The sequence below is a fragment of the Mytilus trossulus genome, chromosome 6, assembly GCF_036588685.1.
Source record: "Mytilus trossulus isolate FHL-02 chromosome 6, PNRI_Mtr1.1.1.hap1, whole genome shotgun sequence".
NCBI lineage: Eukaryota > Metazoa > Mollusca > Bivalvia > Mytilida > Mytilidae > Mytilus > Mytilus trossulus.
In genome coordinates, this window is record NC_086378.1 from 15,088,843 (window position 1) to 15,107,322 (window position 18,480).

At 31.7% G+C, this 18,480-nt stretch overlaps 1 protein-coding gene across 1 annotated transcript in view; it reads right to left on the reverse strand.

Annotated features, from left to right (window-relative positions):
- Window positions 1-2,002: 2,002 nt before the first annotated feature.
- Window positions 2,003-18,480, reverse strand: part of LOC134722341 (fibrocystin-L-like) — a 110,092-nt gene continuing 93,614 nt past the window's right edge. The window contains exons 36-51 of the mRNA XM_063585954.1: window positions 17,819-18,058; window positions 17,111-17,386; window positions 16,355-16,609; window positions 15,822-15,977; window positions 15,048-15,281; window positions 13,276-13,983; window positions 12,639-12,801; window positions 10,476-10,705; window positions 9,378-9,638; window positions 8,271-8,822; window positions 7,267-7,571; window positions 6,161-6,529; window positions 5,198-5,588; window positions 4,029-4,210; window positions 3,079-3,214; window positions 2,003-2,275 (exon numbers count right to left, since the gene is read on the reverse strand). Coding sequence (XP_063442024.1) covers window positions 2,103-2,275; window positions 3,079-3,214; window positions 4,029-4,210; window positions 5,198-5,588; window positions 6,161-6,529; window positions 7,267-7,571; window positions 8,271-8,822; window positions 9,378-9,638; window positions 10,476-10,705; window positions 12,639-12,801; window positions 13,276-13,983; window positions 15,048-15,281; window positions 15,822-15,977; window positions 16,355-16,609; window positions 17,111-17,386; window positions 17,819-18,058 — 4,631 coding nt within the window. The 3' untranslated portion in view covers window positions 2,003-2,102. The remainder of the gene's footprint in view (window positions 2,276-3,078; window positions 3,215-4,028; window positions 4,211-5,197; window positions 5,589-6,160; window positions 6,530-7,266; window positions 7,572-8,270; window positions 8,823-9,377; window positions 9,639-10,475; window positions 10,706-12,638; window positions 12,802-13,275; window positions 13,984-15,047; window positions 15,282-15,821; window positions 15,978-16,354; window positions 16,610-17,110; window positions 17,387-17,818; window positions 18,059-18,480) is intronic.

Genomic DNA, 18,480 nt, shown 5'->3' on the forward strand with positions numbered 1-18,480 from the left:
TTTGCTAGTCTTGTATTATTTTAATTTTTTGTTTCTTGTGTACAATTTGGAAATTAGTATGGCGTTCATTATCACTGAACTAGTATATATTTGTTTAGGGGCCAACTGAAGGATGCCTCCGGGTGCCGGAATTTCTCGCTACATTGAAGACCTGTTGGTGACCTTCTGCTGTTGTTTTTTTCTTTTGTCGGGTTGTTGTCTCTTTGACACATTTCCCATTTCCATTCTCAATTTTATTCAATCTCATCTTCTTTTTCTCTCTTTTCACATCATTGAATAGGACTTTAAAATTTTGTACTTGCCACGAGAAACATGATGTTACACATGTGGAGCAGGAACTGCTTACACAAGTGTCCATAGTACCCGAGTTCACACCTGGTTTCTATGGTGTTAACCTTGTTTAATTTTCAGTTTTCTATTTTAGTGTTTGTGATTTATGTCTTATCTTTTTTTTGTCATGATGTTGCATGTTTTTCTTCTATTTATAGCCTTTTTTTATATTTCCCCTTGGTATTGTCTGCCCTTTTTTAACACTGTGAAACACTGGTCTTAAAGACCTCTTTCTTGAAATTACCAACAAACACATGTTTAAAATCTAATTGAAAAATAGAGATTTTATTAAAGAAATATATATCAAAACAAAATATTTTAAACAATACATAAAGTTATCACAACAGTAGGTATATATCACAGTAAGGTTTATAATTTTTAACAGTATACTGAAATTAAATACATGCAATTTATAGAAACAAGACTATTTCTTTATTCTTAAATATATAATAAATTTGTTTTTCAAAAATTGTCTCAAATATTGTAAAATAAATTTTAGTTTCATCTGAGAAAAATAAAGGACATAAGATCATTAATTAAGTTAATATGTCTAATTATTAAAATATTCTCAAGACATAAGAATAGATTTTGGTGTAGTAAGAAATAGCATACTAAAAACTTTTACATCTATAAATCAATTTGTGATTGTAGATTTTACAACTAGGCACAGTGGGTACTGGATACTTGGCAGGGACTAAATCCTAACTTTGATATACCACAAGTGGGACAATTTTAAATTTGTAATAACAAACTACCCTAGATGAAGACTTTCCTCTATTCGATGTTCTTTGGTGTGTATATTTCACAACTTATAGGTTGCTAGAATATGTTCCAGCACAGCTGACTTTATTTTGCCTACCCTTGTACAGTCACAAATGGTGTTTTAAAAAAGTTACAGATATCACAGACTTTAGAATACTTCCAATTTTCAATCCTTTTCAGCATCTTAATTTTAAATAATTGTCTCTCGTAATATAGTAATACTAGATTGTATTTAACACCCTACCATTTATCTTTATGTTGTAATTAGAACTATAACATAGAATATACCTTTAAACTGGTTTTTTTACATCTTTCAACGTCATAGTAATATTTATTGTCATAGTTAAATACAAAATAAAATTAAATAGTTTGTCCTTGCCAGCAAGGTCAAGTAGAAAGATTCTGAATCAAAAATGTAAGTCAAAAACTTTTGTCAACAAAACAGCAAACAAAGAAATAAATACAAGATAAATAATAAATACAAAAGCTTATATACATTAACTATAACTAACAATATAAAAAACAATACACAAAATTCTTTTTTAATTAGAAAACTTTAAAAAAAAATATCAAAAATATTTAAAAAAAAAATAACATCAGTGATGGCACAACATTTCCTAATTGCAAAATAATTAATCTAGGACTAAATAAAATACAATCAGTAATAAGTCAATGTAAAGAAATATAAAAATATATATTATAACTGGACGGATCATCAGATTATATCAATAAATTTTATCTTTAAATAAATACTCATGTGTCTTAAAAAAAATAATGAAATATTCCAAAACGATGTTTTCAATTTATCTATTCAAAAATGAATTTATCAGCATATTTTGTAAACACAGTATGTTCTCTGTGGGTGACAGTTATTACCACATTATTAATTTCATCCCCCGCCCCAAAAAAATTTATTAAGTTAACAATTTTATGTTTGCCCTTTTCAGTCTTAATGTGTTATAACAATTTTCAGTCTTTATATGTTATAAAAAGAAAAATCTAGCAAGTCTTTAGAAGTCGAGAGGAAGAGGAGCTACTGGGGACTTCTTTCCATGGTAATAACCAAAATCCAGATTAGTAGACTTGGGAGCAGCTGATTTGTCATTGGATGTTATACTCATAAATGATTTCTCCCTGAACAGTATGCTGTCTACATCTCTACTATAATACTCATGCTTCAAATCTAAAAGAAAATACAATTATTGTTAAAAAAAACCACACTCTTCATTTAAAGAATATACATCAGGCATGACAGTGAACATTTTCCAAGTTAATTGTCTTTAAAAAAATACATAAAAATCAGTTGATAACATTTTTAAACAAGAATGTGTCCATAGTATCATTTTCTATGTTCAGTGGACCATGAATTTGGGGTCAAAACTCCAATTTGACATTAAAATTATAAAGATCATATCATAAGACTTCAACTTCATCAAAAAATAGCTGGACCAAAAACTTTAACCTGAAGTGGGACAGATGGAAAGACAAACTGACCCACAGACTGAAAAACATAATGCCCAGACAAGTTGACCAACAGACCGAAATACATAATTCCCCTATGGGGGTATAAAAATCAAATCTGCTGTATCTTTCTATCCCTAATTGACTAGATTTATATATGATTGTCAGTTTCTTAACCAAAGTTTGAAGTACTTTTTTGGGACTCTGGATTCCTCCACAATTAAAAACTAACCCCCGCAAAATAGCTCAACATTGATGAAAGTGGCTTTAAATACCAATCAATCAATATTTCAACCTCATATTATCAGTGAACTTACATTTTTTTTAAAGGTTTAAACATAGCACATATACATGAATTTTATTAACACAAAAAATTGTAAAACCTATTTGTGCAAGTTTTAGGCCAAATAATGAGGACTCTCAGCCTATGTATTGTTTTGTAATCTGATCTTATATCTTCTCTTCATGTTATAATCTAGATTCCAAAATATTTTTTTGGGCTGGTTTTTTTACAAATTGACATACCTGCAGTTTTAGTCTTTGGAACGACTTTACATTTCCACAGGCAACAGAAGATAATCAACGCAAGAAGAGCTACACCAATCATAGCACAGGCTATAATTATGGCCAGCATAAAATCTTTCTTCTCGTCATCAGATTCCTGCAAGAAAGAAGAGTATTACATAAACTGCTATAATTATTGACAGAATGATTTTTACTTGATTAACCACAGTAACAGTTTCATTCATTTCCCCCTCCCCCTTCTGTTTCATACCAAATCAAATCATTTGCACATTACTTTACAAATATGATACATGCTAACAGTTAGGAACACTAATATATTAATCAATATTGCAACTGTGTAGGACTAAGATACACAAGTTTATTCACAAATAATGCTTAGGGTGTTTATTAGAGTTGCAAATAATTTGTAATCAGGATGAGAAATTTGTAATATTGGAAAGCTTAAAGTTGTTTTTAAAGGGCATCTTGTATTTATCTAAGAAGTTTCTGTCAGTGATTTCTTAGAATTAGATAACTAGATTGAAAAAGGGTTATGAAACAAGATATATGTTTTATTACAGTATCTTCACAAAACAAGCTGTTTGCCAAGATATAGCCCAGAGTTCTGTGATAAAACATCAACATCAACCAATCATATAATCAATGTTCTAATTTGTTTATATTGTATTCTGAATGTTTGAAAAAGTCAGAGTATCAATCATTGTGTGTTGAATATTATGTTTTCCTTCATAAAATTTCAATTCAAGGTAGAACATAACACTACAGGGAGATAGCTCTGTAAAAATCAGCTGAACATTTTTAATCATGTTCTTTTATTCATGAAAATTAACATGCCAAATTAATTTCAGTCAGGTGATAAGTACCACATGTATATATATTAAAATGTGCTACATGAACAAGACTAATATAGCTCCAAGAATTCTGTCAAAAACATTTCAGTTCTCACTAACCTCATAACATTGGTCTTCCGTGAATGTTTTGCCATCACGAGTCAAAAACTTGGCCATTGTCATATTGTAACCATTGTAAGACAGCCCTGTTATTCCATTACCAATAACATTACATGTAGAATGCAAGGTGTTGTTGATGCTGGTAGTTGTGCCATTTATTGTCAAGATCCAAATTATACTTCCTGTGAATAAAGGCATAAGTAAAATGTATATCTATATATTATTGAAATTGGTTCAAAAGCAAAAAGGAAGTGTTAAAAATACTTTCTAGATTCCAAGAAAAGACCAAGTGTCTTGTACTTAGATTGATTGATTGTTTGTTGCTTAACGTCCTGTACTTAGAAGATAAATGTTTTTAATGTTAAGGTCCGACTGCATCAATTTGTGATTTGATGGTTGAAAATTAAGTTTACTGACTCTAAATCTGCTAAAGTGTTGCCAGTATGCAGGTATTTGCGACCATCAAATCACTAGTTGGTGCGATTAAAATTGGTGCATTATCAAATTAAAATGATACAATTACAAACAATGTTGCATTTGAATGGTAGTCTAGATTGACGTTCATTGATAAAAAGTTATGGCACTGAACTGATAATTTGTTGAACAGAGATATTCCAAAGTTTGTTCGGTTCTAATAGCTACAAATATATCTACAATATTTTTGTCAAAAACTAGCTTGTACTTTGATTTAAAATGAAACTCAATCCTCAATTAATGTTTTTTTTGTAAAAACATTTAATATGGTTTGATATAAAACAAAGTCATTCCCTGCTATGAATAGGAAAGATAAAAAAACTCATATTATGTAAAAGCATTATGTAATATTTTGTGTGAAAGTATTCTTAATTTTCTTTATTGTTAGATATTGATTTTCTTTTTTTATATTGCAATTTCTCTAGAGGTTTGTTCAAGGGAACATTTTGTAAAACATAAGCAAATATCTAAAGATTTTACAACAGTAGATTTAGAATTAGTATGCAAAAACTGTCTATATTTGTGAAATTTGGATTTATATCATTCAACATTAATGGCAAACATCTAGAATGTGACTAAAACAAATTTCTTCAGATTTACAGATAAAAAATTCTCTAAGCTATCCCCTATGTTGTTGTACACTGTGGTGTCCAATCTAGCATCTACCTTCTCTCTGCTAGAAATAAAACACCTACCAGAAGAAACTGTTGATGTGAGAACTTCAATGTTCTGGTTTTCATGAGCAAACCAGCTTCCTAAGTAGGCTGCAGCATAATTCCCTTCACTTCCTATAACAGTTTGATAATTCTCACTAAACTTCAATTTTAGTTCCACTGTTTGATCCATTGGCATGGTTACATGGTGCTGCCCTCTAGCTGTGACCAAATGTTCTACATAAAAGTCGTAGTCTGCAGGAACGGATGTTACATGATATTTCACAATGTACATCCCATATGATGATACTTGTATAGATGAAAACGAGGCTATCGAGTTAGATGTCTGAAATACAATCTGTCTTGATCCAGATAAAGTACCCATGTATAATTCAGGTTTACTTAACATAGCTTCTACATTCCATACATGGTCCTGTAAAAAAATAAGACATGGCTATAAATAAATAAATTCATTTTTTATGGGGATACATACATGGTCGGGTTGTTGTCTCTTTGACACATTCCCCATTTCCATTCTCAATTTTATGAATTCACATCATTTTAACTAATGGGTTTATGTATTGTGGTTCCAGCTACTATCAATTTGAAATTACCTTACTATAGTTGAATTAATTATAAAAAAAGTAGATGTGGTATGATTTCCAATGAGAACTTTTCAGCAGTCTTAGACTTAAAATGATGTTGAAGTAAGCTATTATTGACTACTGTTTGGCCATCATCAAAGAGAAAAACCTATAACATATGGTTTGCTCATTGTTGAAGGCAGTACTGTGAAGTATAGCTGTTAATTTCTGGGTTATTTGGTCTCTTGTGGGGAGTTGTCTCATTGACAATCATACCACATCTGCTTTTTTAAATGAATCACTACATCAAAACAGTTATTGACAATAATCAGATTATTAATTCTTGGCTGGTAACATTTAGCTTATGTTGTATTACAATACCTCAGATATTTTACCACTTCTGTATACTAATAACACCTACCCTCCATGCTATATCCTCTACAACCATCCCTGATATAGAATCCCTCAGTTCTATGGTTACAGACATTGAGCTCTGTTCTACTGCTTGTATGCTTCCATCAAGGATAACAGCATGTATTTGTCGAGCTGGTATAGTAATGGGATCAGATGATACAGTGTAATTCTCTCCTTCTTGTGGCGATGATATGTTAAAGTCTACGATGTAATCAGAACCAAACCAGTTGATTCCTAGATTGGTAAAGTTAGCCCAGCCATCAACAAACTGTACTGTTGTGTTTCCCATCAATTCACCAGAGGGGTTACCTCCCCTCAAGGTTGCTGTTACAAACCAGGGGTACTCTTCTGTACCAAGTTCTGATATTCTGTTTCCCTGTAAATGAGAATATTGAATTTTTGTTTTATTTAAATGAATTGGAATAAAATAATATCTAACATAAAGAATTCTTTAGATGCATGATCACATTATAACAATATGTAATCACATGACATGTACCCAGTTCCCCTAAATATATGTCTGATCTTAAATTTGTGCCTCTCAATGCCACTGACTGATGTATGCCAAATGAAACCCTCCTGATACAACCAAAGAGGCCCCTCATGGGGTGTCCAAATAAACAAGAAAATAAAAAATACACTCCTAGATTATCAAATATCCAATAACCATGAAATATTTGGTCTAGTAAAACAAATCAAATAATCACTATAAAAACAGCAAGGTAATCACATAATCACAATAAGGAGGCAAACCAAAATATACAAACCAAACACAATATTTCCTGCAATTCTTTTTTTTAATTGAGTCAATTTCAACATAGTATTCATTGAATAATAATACATTGCTACTATTTTGTTCAGTGTATTTTCTGTGGTATATTATTTTATTTTATTATTTTTATAACACTTGTTACATATCTTTTATTGTGTGTGTATTGCATATGTTATTGTTTATAATAATATTGTCTGTATCGTATGCCCTCCTGGGGCCCTAATTTAGTAAATAAAAATATTCTTTTCAATTTTATTCTATTCTATAACAACAGTAACTGAATCACAACAATGGGGGAATTGAAAACTGATTCGTTTCTATTTGTATAGACATATACTTACATATGTATCTAAGACTTTGATCTTAGGCTGTTTAGTAAATGGCAATCCTTCATATGTTGGTACTATATTCTGATGAATGGCTAATCTATCTACTACCACAAGGATCCTGTATCCTTCAAGTGTCCCATCATTTATCGTGGCCCACGTAGAATCATTACGGGACTGTGGTGGAACTACTGACACACCAATAACTTTACCATTCAGAATGGCGCTAAAATTACCCAGCTGACCTTGATCCACAAACATAGACAAAACCTGCTGTAGTTGTTCCCATGTCAATGGGTTTGGAACAGTTCCATTATAATCTAAAAAAAATAAAAAAATAGTCTGGAATATTTTTCCCACTTGTACAAATATTAAGTATATGTTCTGTTAATAGGATACAGGTTAAAGAATATTTGTTAACACAGGAACTCCTTTTAGAGATAAGTCTTTATCTGAACCAATTTCATGAATACGGGTTAACTATTATTTGAAGAGCTGGTTAAAATTATAGTATTTTGTATTTAAAGTCATTTGAAACGAGTGACTGGTGAAAAATAATGTTTATCCAATTCTTGAACCAATGAATGTATATATATCATAAACTTAGTCTTCTGCGCACAATTTTATAATTTTTTGCTCATCCAAATCATATAATCGTTAAAAAAATATTCTCCAGGACTATTATGATGTTAAAATATGGCAGCTAGTTAATTGTTTTAAATTATAAAAAAAATTTGAAGTTTCATATGACTTTCAAATTTAAACTATCAGTTATAATTTTTCAATAAATTTAATTAGTAAAGGTAATCAATCAAAATGCTAAGGGCATAAATTCAGAATTTGCAGAATACCAATTTCTTTCCTTCTCATTTCTGAAAATATAAATAAACTCATCATAGATACCAGGACTAAATTTAGTATATACGCCTCTATCATCTGATAAACTTCCTCTATCATATCTATGTTGTAAAATTAAAATTTGAATTAAAAAAAAATATCACAGAATAATGAATGCTTACTATAAGAGGGTTCATCTCCAATTTCAATAACTAATACATCGGAATCAGCAGCTCTTTTACGTCTCCTTCCGCCTCCAGAATTAGCACTGATAATGTTAACCAAACGCACCTTCTCTGGGTCAATATCAAAGAAATCAGCAATATATTGTACAACTTGTGCTCCATAGAAAACATCAACTGTGGCTGGCGGATATTTGAAGCTGATAATAACTGCCTGAACTGTCTTTATTTCTATCTCAGATGGTCCACGGACAACAAAGTATAACATTCCTTCGTCCCTATCATACCAATTGGTGCCTGCAGGATCCTCTGGGAGAGGAACGTACTCATTTATTACATTTTCTGGTTTGAGGTTGTAGACTTGTTGACCGCCGATGGATTTATATTCACCATTTTGTGGCATAACATGTACATCTTTATAATATACATCCAGTCTGAAAGGTTTGGAGTACCATACTCCCAGGACTATGGCTTGTGTGTCATCTGTATTAAGTAAGAAATACCTCATGCCTTGTGGAGTGGTTCCAGTGAAATGTATGACGTAAGATTTTTCTGAAAATAAAACAATAATCTTAATTAGCTAGCCAAAAAAGTACTTCACTTTTAAAAAATTAAAGTTATTGGCCAGGAAAGTCATCAAATTCTGTAATATATTGGTCCTTTATCAAACCTGACATACCTATATAAATTTAATTGAGAAACATGTTAGTCATTTGGACTAACTGTTATACACTTGAACAAACTGAGGCCTATTTTTACAATTTCAATCATGCAATAAACCTTTTGGGATATGGAGTACTTCAATTGATCATTGTTCCTGTCTAATTCTTTTAAATTAGTTGGTGTAAGTATAAAATAAAGTTTATTTTTCAAATTAGTAAAAAATATTCCTATATGTACCAAAGTAAATGAGCAAAGACCCCAGTGCAGTGTGCCCAGTCTTCACAATAATTTTTTTTTTAATAAGGAGCGATACAAATAGAATTTTATATAGCTCTATAATTTACATGTCGGTTAACTCACTCCAATTTTTTCTATCATTAATACATTCAAGTGCTGAAGTGTATACAGAATTTCATTCTTATTTTCTTTAAAACTTGTAATTACCTGTTATGACTAATGCCTGGAATGTGGATAAACGTTTTCTACATGTGTAACCACTACACCATCCATGATCTTGGGGTCCATTAATAAGGTCCACATATCCATACCCATTCTGATCATAGGACATGATACCCACTGGTGATATCCTTCGGGTTTCTGTATCTTCATCCATACTTTCAATGACTAACATTTCATAATTCATTCCAATGCATTCATAAGCTTGCCATTCAGTATGGTATGTACAGGACTGGTTTCTTATAATACCTAGTTAAAATAAATCATTATTGGTTAACATGTGATTCAGGTGCTGAAACTACTTAGTGGCTAAAAATCTTCAAGAGATTTAAACGTTGATTCCCATGTCTTGACCTTTGATTCAGATGACTTCACCTTTGTTTGAGGTGACTTAATCTTTGCTTTAGTGGCTAAAAACCTTTTGATTTAGGTGACATAATTTTTGATTCCAGATATTTACCAGTAACCTTTGATTGAGATGACTTAACTTTTGATTTAGGTGCCTTGACCTTTGATTCAGGTGACTAGACCCTTGAATTAGGTAACTTGACATTCAATTCAATTGACTTAACCTTTAATTCAGTTGACTTGAATTTTGATTCAGGTGACCTAAACCTTTTTTCAGGTGATTTAACCTTTGATATAGTGATATGACTTTTGGTTTTGTTGGCTTACATTGATTCAGTTTAAATAATATTTGATTCAACCTTTCTGATTGTATCTTTCACTGAAAACAATTTGCAAGTTTTATCTGTATATGAACAGCCATTTTATTCTTTTATTCTTCTTACTCCCTATTACCGGTATTATCCAAGGACTAGATTATAACAACTAATGTAGTTATCCATTTATACGTTTCGAAGAGCAAAATTTTCATCCATAGGTCTACAACTGAGTTTTTGAACTGTTTTTTGTGTTGACCTAAATAGACCTTTAATGAATTTATCAACTTTAAGAAAGACATCTATAGAAATTTACAAAAACAAGTGACTAGTGATTGATTAACGCCAAAAGGCAGATTATAAATACAAGTCCAGCAGACAGTTCTTCCACCAATACATTATAAAGGAAACAGACAGAACATACCCTTATATTCTGCAGCATCAATCCTGATTCCACTGACAGTAGTCAACATAGATTTTGGAAGTCTGTAATCTCCAAGACCACGTGGATTTTGAACGTCATCACTCCACATGAATTCAGACTGGGGAACCACAGCTCCTACAGCACCCAGCAGACTGTTGTCTTTATCTTTAATTAAAGCCTTCTTTAACCCATCACAGTCCAGGTCTACACAGTCAGCACCATTGATTGTTCTGAAAAAAAGGAGTACATGTATATAATGTAAAACCTATCTTTTCTCACTCTGGTAAACTCTCTTGTGGTTTCTATGAGTTGACAAATTCCTTCATGTGATACTGAGAATTATTGAGGATTGAGAATATTTTTTTTTTATTATAGTGGATATTTGATTTTGTTGACATGCAAAAGTCTGCATACAATCACATGGAAAAATTATATTCATTGAATACCTAAAATCATGGTTTTACTTTACAAAGGAAATCCATAAAATTGAATTGCTCAACAGGTGGTTAATAATAATTCACCAGCAAAAGGCTACAAGAATAAAACCCGTTTAGGTAATATTTCCTATCATTTCTGACTCCTACAATCTTGGTCATGAACTGGACCCACAGTGTATAAGAGAATTCCTAGTGTTGTAGGCAATCTCATAAAATTTGTTAAATATTGTCATACATGTAATTTTTCAGGGCGGGGGGGGGGGGGGGGGGGGGGGGGAGGGCGGGGTAGAAGGGGAGGGGAATATACAGTTACATTCCAATACTAAGGCTTTTTCAACCTACTAAAAATGTCAAGATCTAACAATAGATTTCGTTACAAACAAAGTTATTGAGGGTTTCCTTCATTACAGGTGGACCCTAACACTACAGGAAGATAACTCTGTAAAATGGCTAAACGTTTTAATCTCGATGTATTGTTAATGAATTATTAAGCTTCTCAATGATCAAAGTTAGTGTTTGTCAAACTGCTAATATCCTAACCATTTTATTCTGAGAAAGTAATTTGTTCAAGTTTTTTATATTTTTCTTTTCTTTTTTCAAAAGATCAAAGTAATTATTTTGTCAAAATTTTAAGATATATTAAACAAGAGGCTCTCACAACGACAGCAAACCGGATTTATTAACCTTTGTTTGTGTCCTGCCAATATCACAAGAACCATAACTGATGAACGGTGAAAGTGAAAATTGTCAATATCAAATTTAACCTCAATTTTGTCATCAGTATCAAAATATTAAGATTTGAAATGCTTAGGTTGAATGGTTCATGAGTAAATGCAACAACATGAATGGAAACACCATTTTTTTTTTATCTTTCAAGACCCATGACTCTTGAACAGTATAAGTCAAAATTGACATTATTGAACTTGACCTCCATTTTGTCATCAGTAACAACATATTAAAATTTGGGAAGCTTTGGTTGAACAGTTCATGCGTAAATGCACGGACATGACTGGAAATGCCATTTTTCAATCTTCCAAGAACCATTGCTCCTGAACAGTAAAAGTCAAAATCGTCATTTTTGCACGTGACCTTCATTTTGTTGTTAGTAACAACATATTAAAATTTTAAAAGCTTTGGTTGAACGGTTCATGAGTAAATGCACGGACAACATTTGGTTGCCGCCTGACTGCCGTACATCCCCAAATCAATAACCGTCATTTTTGTCACAAATTTTGGTCAAGTTGTTGGTTGCCACCTTAACAATTTTTGAGAAACTGTTCAATACAAAGAAAAGACATTTTGTCGTAAAGTCCTTTAGCCTTATGAATCAGAGTTTAGGTGAAGAAGATCAATACCTGTTCTGAATTTTCTATGTACAATTTATATTGAGATTTCAAACTATCAGAAATAATGAGGTAGCTAAACAGTAGATATAAAGATTGATTAACGATATAACTCAACACTTTGAAACTACAGTCAAATATAAAATGATTCCCTTCAATGAGGACCAGAAAAGTTCAATGCGATTATTAACCTTGTGCATTTTAACTAAATAAAACTATGTGAAGATTATATTTAACATTGAATAGTCTTTTCGATCTTTGTTTCAGAACATAGTCTTCCCTTTACAATAACTTGTACATGTTATATGCATATTCAACTCAAACTAGGGATTATGGAAAGTGAAAAACAACTCTTTTCTTTCTAAATACTTCAATAAACTTACGAAAGTCTAGGACGATGATAAAATACACGATGAGCCATGTCAACATTATCAAATGTCAATCCTTGTACCTCTACTGGATGTTGGCCATCATCGTTATTGTTGTTGGTTGCTATGGCAGCACCGTTGGTTGAACACTCATTATTGAATCCAGAAAATGTTACACCTGAAAAATATTTTCTTATATTGATACAGAAATTATTGCAAGAAACAACGTCAGAGTCATAATAAAGATAAACAGTATATATTTGTGAAATTCTGAGATGTTTCCTTTTCACATCTCATCATCTCAACTTAGGACTGTTGCACTTGATGAGATTACAATTCAGAAAAGCCCTCTTGTCTGAAAACCCATGGATTATCTTTAATAATTTATAATCTTATATACCTGGGGTTTCACAGAAAATTATAGTTATTTAACAAAATCCATTCAGATAAAAATTGGGATTGGTCAAATTTTCTCCAGCATTAAGTTTCGAAGTGACAACTTGTTTTCAATAAAATTTTTGTATGAAATAGACTCAACAATAATAGACAAAAGTACTGAAAATAAAATGAAAGTCATTTCAAAAAGAAGAAAGTTTTGAAAACTAAACCAACTTGTGTTGAAAATGGCTTTGTCTCTGTACTATATACTAACCTTCAATTCGGGTTAATCCTTTGATTGCTTGGTAGGCCATAATGTTGAAACATGGTTTCTCTGGACATTTATTGGATCCACTTGTAAAACTTGTAAAGACAACACCAATTCTTCTATTGAGCTCTGTAGGTCTGCTTTGGACAGCTATTTGTATATTGGCGTCACTTAAGTCAAGAACATCAGTGGAGCAATCATAGGCTGATGATTTACCAACAATCAAGGAATTAGAAATAAGGGCCGTTTTATCATCATACTGGTGTGAAGTAGCAGATGGTCCAATGATCATAGGGAATATACCTACGGCACTGTCAGAAATACAAACATCATCAACTACAAGACTTGGTCTATTGTTATAATATATTCCAAAGTATGCACACTTAGACATAGCAAATCCAGTGAATTTGGCACAAGTTCCTGGCACAGAATCAGTTGGAAGTACCATAACACCAAGGAGACATGTTCTTGCAATGTTTCCGGAGTATAAACCTGTGGTTGAGTCACATGACTGGGGAGGAACGTGGTAACAAGACCTCTCACCACCGGACACGGCATTGTTTTCTAGTACTACATTTGATGCCTCCATCAATGACATGGACCCATCGTGATCGTAGTTACTGATTTCGTGTCTGTTTAGATAAGTACCCTCCCACACATTCAGGACTAACAAATTTCTTCTAAGCTGTGTGTTCATAGAATTAGACTTTATTGCTGCAAAGATAAAAATATACACCTTACAAACCTTTACAAATTATCAATGACTTTGTGTATCTTTAATGTTTATCCTTTTTTCTCTGCTTGTTATGCTTATTCAAGCTGTTGTTGCTTGATATCATTTAATAGTTAATTCAAACCCATATTGCATACAAATATAGATTTTTTAACCCTTGATTTTTTATTGTAAGGCTTAGAGGTTCTTGTACTTCAAACACTTTCAGTCCTGAAATGTCATTGATCAATGAGGTAACTGTCATTGTCAGATAATATTAAGACTCATAATAGTATAACAAAGTAACATAAACACCTTGTACATAAACTATTGTCCTAAAATTCATCACAAGGGGTGTGTTATTATATTCATGCAGTAACATTTAAGTTTTTTTTCATATGCAAGTTTTCACTAAATATAGGAAAATATATCATTATGAATTTACTATAAAATGTTTCCATCAAATTTGATATACATGTATGAGCCTGTAAATAACTGGGTAAAATTTATCAAAACCAACCATAACAATAAAAATCAAAAATATAAATCAATAGGACCCCAATTTGTCCCCCTTGCACTATCCTATGTCCATGTTCAGAAAACTTGGAAATCTGAGTCAATATTATAATTTGTCTGATAGTTAAAAAAGTCTTAAATTGATGTGACCAAAACTTCATGGTTAACAGTTGCTGTAACCAAAACAAGAATGTGTCCATAGTACACAGATGCACCACTAGCACTATCATTTTCTATGTTCAGTGGAACATGAAATTAGGGTCAAAACTCTTATTTGGCATTAAAATTAAAAGGATCATATCATAGGGAACATGACACTAGACATATAACTTTCATTGGATATATCAACATTCATTGTGTATAAAAACTACCTTGACCATAAACTTAAACCTGAAGCAGGACAAACAAACGAACGAATTAATGGATGCACAGACAACAAAACATAATGCCCATACATGGGGCACAAAAATCAATCTGTATTATGGTTGGTGGGACTGAAAAACTATACAGATTATATGTTGTAACGTTACAGTATACTGTAGTTACTCACCATATTTTATAGTAAAATGGATGACATTATCTTCCACAGGTAGACTCTGTGTGTTGTATACTCCTATTGCAGGTGAGAAACCATGATGGAAGGCATTGGACTTCACATAGGATGGTTTATTATTACTGACGGGACCATGGTCAACGTAGGCAATGGCATATCGTGGATCGTAATCTTCAGTATAGCCTTCTTGTCCCATGTGGTAGAACTCAACATTTGATATTCTAGCATGGCCTAAAACATAGTTAATATCATTATAACAAAATTTTGGCAAATTATTATCTCTTAAACAAGTAGCAGGATTATTAATTATTTTTTATCACAAGAGGCATAACTATTATGAAGAATGCCAAAAAGCTTCAATATTACATATTTCATTTGCTAAATCTAAGCAAAATGGATTAGACTCAAATGCTTATAAAGTATTCTCCATAATACAATATGAGGACAATTTCTCAATCATAAAGGGACATAAATCTTGAATGTTTTATCAAATAATCCTCTCTTTATGGATCATGCAACTTTGTGAATGTTAAAAAGATTTTATTTAGAAGTACAGCACTTATCTGGAAATCGAAATAATCCATTTTAGAGTGATAAAAGGGAAAACCCTTCAATATATAATTGATTGTACTTCAACTCAGGAAACTGAAAATTCTTTTTATCAATGGAACTATAAATGTTTCAAAGGAACTATAAAGTTTCAAAAATTAAAATTCTGCATTCTGGAATTTTTAACCTGGCATCAAAGGTGTAGCTATATAATATACTGACCTGTTCCAATAGATGAAGCACTAACAAGGATGTAACCACCAAAGGATTCTGGGTAAAGATCACTGTAATCTTCCCCTTCTACTTTAATATTCCGACTAAACAATCCAACCTCAGCTCTCACTGATAGAGTTTTACCATTTATTGTCTCCTCATGAGCTAAAAAAAAAAGATTAATTTACTAAATCAATTTTTCTATTTTTCAATATGAAAAAGATTGACATGCTAGGATGATTTTTGACCAAAGCTTAAACAAATGAAATAACATAAGATAAAAGACAATTTTTAAAATTGTTTCGATCATGATATTTTTACTGAAGGATATGGAAACATAACAAATCTTATTATTTCAAACCTTCATTAACACATGTCCTCTCATTTATCTGTGAACCATGCAATGGAGGTCGCACAATCTATTTGAAGTATAAAAAAATAAAGTAAAAGTATACTTCTAAATGCATTCATAGTTTCAAATTAACATCACATAATAAACCTCAAACATAGTGAATATAAACATACACCAAAAAACCTCTCACCTAAATGTTTATACTTGACGGTATCATTAAGCGTGAGAATTGTATTTCCATTGAAAACAGACACTGCATTAATTTTGAACGTTTCTGTTTCCCAGGCACTGTATCCTGTTGGTGCTATAACAATTTCATTTCCAGCTACCCAGCCGACATCCCCAGTTATATTTATACTCTGGTCACCAATGTTTGCCATCTCTGCTAATGTTGTCCAGGATGTTGTTATTAGTTTACCATTCAAATCAAGACCACCAAAAACACCTGTAAAATAATCAGAGTAAGTAGATTAGTTTATGACTTATTAAAATTATAATTTGTCATCTGTTTTCACATACCATCAACCACTCTCAATTCAATTACAATAATTTTTTTACAAATCAATTTAAATTTGTCATATTTTAACTTTTATTCTTAAAGGAAAGCATACATATAGTGATCTATAGTTGTCAATGTCTGTATTATTTGGTCACTTGTGTGTAGAGTTGTCTTATTGACAATCAAACCACATCTTCTTTTTAAATATATTGAACAGTGAAACTCACATTATGTATCTTAACACTCGAATCAACAAGTACCTTAACATGAATATATGTATAAATTTTGGCATATATATGAAAATATCAGATTAAAACCCCATGTATTCCAACAAACTATGAGCTTCACTTAAACAGTTGGTATAATTAAACAATTAAAGTAAATTTTCCTGTTAAAAAAATCAAACCAAATTTGTCCTTCAGATATACAAAACGTATGACGACTAACCTATGACCTTCTTTCCGATGTCTCTGCCATCAGGTTCAAGGATATAGTTAGGAGAACTATGGCTTCCCTGTAGGATTATATGTAGATTTCCTAAGAATGGTTGATTGATGTTGAATCCTGCAATCAGTCGACCTTTTCCCATGATAATTATACGTGGTGTCTTGATTTCAAAACTACGTTTTCCTCCCTGTCCATCGTCAGCCTCTAGTTCCAATGTTCCATACAGAATCAGCTCACACAAAGGAGGAATTGTAGTATCAGCTACCATCCATACATCTACATAATAATATTGATAGTTAATATTACTCAACCTATGTCTACATTGTATATAAATATACAAAATTAAAATTACTATTATTTTCAAAAAAGTATCACTTAAAATTCTATCATTTATTTTTATCCATTCAAACGATATTGTAAGGTTTGGAGCAATTTAATCAAGGAATACTGGATTAACTGAGATATATGTGAAAAATTTCTTTACTTCAAATGGTCCAAGTCCCTTAACTCTGGAACAACAAATGGGAAAATTAAAAACATATTAAAAACAGCTTCCTGTTATCAATTCCAATAGTTTTGACCACTCTTTGCATGTCACTTTATATATTTCATCAGTGTAATGCACAAACATAGGTATACCACATATTTACTAGACAACAATAAATTGTTTGGTTGTGTATCATTATGAAGATCTCCTTGTACTCTTACCTTCAGGAATTGTGAGACAAGCTCCGTCTTCAGGAAGTGTTTCATTCGGCCATGATGTATTAGCTGACCAAAATACAGCATCTGCTGGTCTTAAATCCACAGGAGCTATATCATAAGGATCTAATGGTACCTGGCAATCTGCATAGGCACACCTAAACAACTGGAAGTTCAGATTAATTTGTTGGTACAGATCATTTGTAGCTCTCTTTCGTCTTGCAGCACCTCGTTTTGTCAAGGAAACTTGTGAAAAAAATCATTTGCATTATTTTTTTTTATTTCTTAGCTAACAGATATTCTTTGTACACAAGCAATACTTTAATCTAGATTTGAAATTAATTGTGTAAGTCATTTATAAAAATGGAAAGTTTATAAACTTTTTACAGTTTTTTATGTACTTGTGTTTTTCTATGTTGTGATGTGTGTGACTAATGTTTCAGATAAGGGTGCATGAAGGTCGGTACCTATTAAAACGTTTAAACCTACTGCAAATTGTTTGTACCTGTCCTAAGTCAGGAATTTGATGTTCAGAAGTTGTTGTTCGTTGATGTGGTTCAAAAGTGTTTTTTTTTATGTTCAACATGTTGTTGGAGTATGGCCTTTGTTGATCGGTTCACACATGACTGATTTGTGCCAATTCTCAAATTAGAAATAACATAAATTGT